The sequence below is a fragment of the Limulus polyphemus genome, unplaced genomic scaffold, assembly GCF_000517525.1.
Source record: "Limulus polyphemus unplaced genomic scaffold, Limulus_polyphemus-2.1.2 Scaffold12, whole genome shotgun sequence".
Classification (NCBI taxonomy): Eukaryota; Metazoa; Arthropoda; class Merostomata; order Xiphosura; family Limulidae; genus Limulus; species Limulus polyphemus.
The window spans coordinates 370,185-374,764 of record NW_013665622.1 but is presented as its reverse complement, the minus strand read 5'-3'; the positions used below and the strand labels follow the sequence as shown (position 1 = coordinate 374,764).

General features: G+C 29.9%; 1 protein-coding gene across 4 annotated transcripts in view; it reads right to left on the bottom strand.

Annotated features, from left to right (window-relative positions):
* Positions 1-1,235: 1,235 nt before the first annotated feature.
* Positions 1,236-4,580, bottom strand: part of LOC106478851 (acyl-CoA dehydrogenase family member 9, mitochondrial-like) — a 37,111-nt gene continuing 33,766 nt past the window's right edge. For all 4 annotated transcript variants that reach the window (XM_022382543.1, XM_013939427.2, XM_022382547.1 and 1 more), the window contains 2 exons: positions 3,237-3,309; positions 1,236-1,448 (listed from right to left, as the gene is read on the bottom strand). In XM_022382543.1, coding sequence (XP_022238251.1) covers positions 1,345-1,448; positions 3,237-3,309 — 177 coding nt within the window. In that variant the 3' untranslated portion in view covers positions 1,236-1,344. The remainder of the gene's footprint in view (positions 1,449-3,236; positions 3,310-4,580) is intronic.

Sequence of the window (4,580 nt, the reverse complement as noted above, 5' to 3'; positions counted from 1 at the left end):
CAATAACACATAAATAGAAAGAAACAGATACAGGTGAATTAAACCAGATCTTAATCTAAGAGACTAATGTATTTTTCTGAATGTTTTTAAACAATGACAATGGCTACTGTCAAACATAATAGCGTAGCCCAAGAGACTACTATACTTTGTATACAGAGAGACATGGAAGTATAAGAAAAAGCCACTCTTTTGCTATTTGGTGAAATACTTACAGGAAAGCAACATTTATGATATCAATGATTTATTCTAAAATTTCAACACAAAAAATCATACAAGATTTGTGTAAAAAAATTACAAATAATTTTACATTTCTTACAAATGAGACTGACTGAATACAAACTTACTTGTACACAATATAGAGGTATTTTCAAATATGACCAACTCATACTGACAACATGCCTCTCTGAACTACCAGGACTTTACCCGGTTGTTCACTTCAAAATATTTCTGTTTGTTTAAAGCATATTACTCTCAACTGACAGTTTTAGGTTTCTGATAATGATTGCACACAGAGAAAAGTTGACACAAAGAGCTGCAATAAAAAATGCAAAGCCAATAGTGACATAAATGAAACTGCCAGCTCTTGAGCATGGTTTCTGATTTTGTTCATTTTTAGCTTCTAGTACTAAAGCTTTTGATCTCTTTCTTTTCCATTCTTTCACATATTATTCCTCATCAAATATAAATGTCTTGATAGAAAAAATATATTTTAAATTACCAGAAAAATTATTCTGAATTATAATTAACCAAACTTTGAGCACTATTGTAAATTAAAGAAAGTCAAGAAATATAAAGTTCTTGAAACAATTTTTGATGAAGGTATCACATTCTTTTCCATACAACATTTCAATTCTAATAGCGAGATACAATCACGTACAACATTCAAAATATACTTTGAATATTGTATATGATCATGTCTCACTGAAAGAAGTGGAACTCTGTACCCAAACAAATGTAATAACCCAACAAACAGCAGTATCAAGAACTTTATATATGTTTGATAATTAAGAGTTCTTAAAAAGAAAGTAAAGGAATACAGATGAAGAAAAAAAAAGAAGTGGAAACCCAATGTTTTAAGGAATCACCATCAATTTTACTTTTACTTCAATTAACTGAAAACCATATACAGCACTATTTAAAATGCAAAACATTTTGATTCATTTCTAAATCATTATTTATATGAGCACACACAGCCAACCACAGCTGAAACTTTGTTGAAAATTTCTTCTCATGAGTTTTATCTATGAAGTTCTGGAGTTGTGACTACAGTCTCGTTAAATTTAATTATGTATGTGGTATTAACAAGATCACAATTGTAAATTAACCCTAAATTATTTTTAACTATTAGTACCAGTTCCTTGTCAGTGGGTGTGTTGCTGCATACCCTCTATTCTTAAAAATGGTGGAGGCAAGTTCTTGGTAATTCCTGTCATTATTCATATATGGTCCTGGAAAACATTGAACACATATTAATTATAAATATTGAGAACACCAACTTAAGAATATTTCTTACCTCTTGATACAGAAGATCAGCTTCTACATAGAAACCTGTACATATACAAACTTAAGATGGAGTACTTTAACATCTCCTAACTTTAAGTTGAATTACAATATCTAACAAAATACTTTCTTCCTCTGTAGAAAACTGAATACTAGTATAATCCTTAACTTTCACGTTTTGTCTTTTTTTTACTGATCACAAATTGTGTCCATCATACAACTCAATTTCTAAAGACAGTTTCATTGGGTTTGAATTTTGTACAATGCTACACGAAGGCTATCTGTGCTAGACATTCCTACTTTAGCAATGAAAGTCTAGAGGGAAGGCAGCTAGTCAATGCCACCCACTGCCAGCTCTTGGGCTACTCTTTTTACCAATAAATAATGGGATTGACCATCACATTATAATGACCTCACAGCTGAAAGGATGAGCATGTTCAGTGACAAGGATTTGAACTCATGACTCTCTGATTGTGAGCTGAGTGCCCTAATCACCAGGCTATGCCAGGCCTTTTAAAGATGAAATAAAAGTGGTGTATTAACACTTCCTAACTTAAGATGAAATTGAAACTAAAAAACAAAAATCAATCTTAAACACCAAAAAAATTATGTCTTTACATTAGTTAGAATAATTTAATCAAGTTAAGACCATTTATTTTAAGCTAACTTTTTCAAACCAAAGTCAGTTATTATAATGTATTAGGTTATGGCACAAATCTTCAGTTAAAAATCAGAAATGACTGTTACTTATGTCTCACTTTAAACAGTTTAATTCATTATAAAATTTATCTAAACATAAAATGTAGTAATCTACATATCAGAATGACTTTCATTACCCAAAACAGTTTCAGAACCTGTGCTACTTTTGCCACTGTCAATGCCCTACTTAACAGATGAGTGGTTAATCAATTACAATTATTTGTTACTTCTTGGATTATCGACAAGAAAGACAGAAAATACCTAAAAACTGACCCAATATAATCACATCAATCTAAAATGAAGAAATGTGACCATGTAAAAATGTATATTTGAATTTTTTCTTATTTTTACATTTATATGCAAAGGCAAAAAATTAGCTATATATGCTTGTATTTTAAACACCTAAGATATTTTTTAAAGCAAGATCATTTAATGTTAATATTATAGAAACTCATTTAAAACACAACAATGTAATCAGACATCTGAGAAACTTATCAAGATGCAATAATGTATAACGAACAATTGGAAAGCTAGTAATAACATAACAATGTACAGCAAATGCATAAGAAGCTTACCAAGATATAATATATATCAAAATGCAACAATGTATGTCAAGTAAATGAAAAGTCTTCTCAAAAATTGTAATGTATATTAAATATATGAGAAACTTGTCAAAACATAACAATCTATCTAAAATACCTAAAAAGTTTATCAAGATGCAAGATCACAACACACAAGTATTCAGACTTAAGTTATGAAAATATCCATGCAGTTTGATTTATGTTAGAAAGATGTTTTAAAAAAGCTTAAACTAGAATGGGTAGAAACACACAAGCCATTCTGTCTCACTTGTTTTTATGTACAATGAAACCAAACCTACCATATTTTTACTGATAATTTCTAAATTCTAACCACAGGATCATCTAATGAATAACTTAGAATTGTTTTGCACACCACACTGAGTATTCAAGTTATTAAAAATACATAAAATGTTTTGAAACTAAAATGCATAATAAGCTAAAATAGTCATGACAAACCTTCTTCTAAGTCTTTCACATTTTCTCTTATTCTTTTCATGGCATTTGCACAGAATGTGTAAGCTATTTTCACCTAAAAAAAATAATTATATCTTGAGAAAATGCTGTCTTACTATAGAAATACTTTCTTAATCAGAATGAATACAAAACTCTAAAACTACTACATAAAAAAGTCTGTCTTGAGTAATAGCATAAAATGGAAAAATATCATTATTTAGAAAAGTATGATATGCATAAAACCAATTCTACTACAGTACCTTTGTTGTTGTAGCTTAATTTTTGTATATATTTCTTGAAATGTTACAGACACCCTTTGGATTTCTATTATTTAAGCCATAAGTACTTAAATTCGTGTCTCAAAAATAAAAAAATATATAAAATCAGACAAAAGGTAATTAGCATATATCAACCCCCTCTCACCAAAAAAGCTAAAACAATAAAAACAAGAAGGAATCATCAAAACCCATGGCTGTAATTACATCTCGCATCAGTCAAGAGATGGAGCTATCAGCTAAAAGTTTGTACTTGAAAAAATAATCAGAGCCATTCTGTGAGCCACTATGCAGCAGCTAAATATTTTTAGAACTCGTTAAACAAAAGCTACATTTCACTGGCTGAAAGAAAAGGTATGTTGTTGTAAGAATAATGTTATGTTTGCTCATCGGACCAAAGTATAAAGTTTTCAACTTTCGTGATAGCAATCACACAGATTAACATACTACAAAATTAACAAATAAAGGAAACTGGTCTCACAAGCCTATCTCCAAGTGTTATTGATGCAAAACTTTAAAGACAGAAAAGGGCTTTGTTTAGGTAATATAGCTTGAAAATTAAAAAAGAGGAAATATTAATAACTGAAGAAATTAGAATTTTAGAGTAGCCAAACACTGACTCCTGTATATAACATTACATCTTTATCTAATACAAAGGTCTTGGTAAGTTTAAAGGCTTAGAGTAAGAGTTAAAGCTATTCTAACTTAAAAAGGGAAAACTAAACAAGAATAGGAATTAAATCATATGACTTTAGTGTAGAACTGTTTCACAACATGTATGAGTAAATGACTTGGCAGGGTTTGGCTTTAGATGATACAATTAAACTGCAGTTTGGGATCACATATTAGTATGACTTGAAAGTATATGTTAAAAAAATGATATGCATAAAACTTCTTGAAAATATTAGGAAGTTATTAATAAGAACTTCCTAGTGAAAGTAAAAAAAATGTATAATAATATGTTAACCACACTATATCTGCTATATCCAGTGCCAATGAGGCCTATCACCCAACACCAGAGCTATTGAGGCTGGTTGCGATATGATAGACATGGTAGGGGGGTTACAGTGTG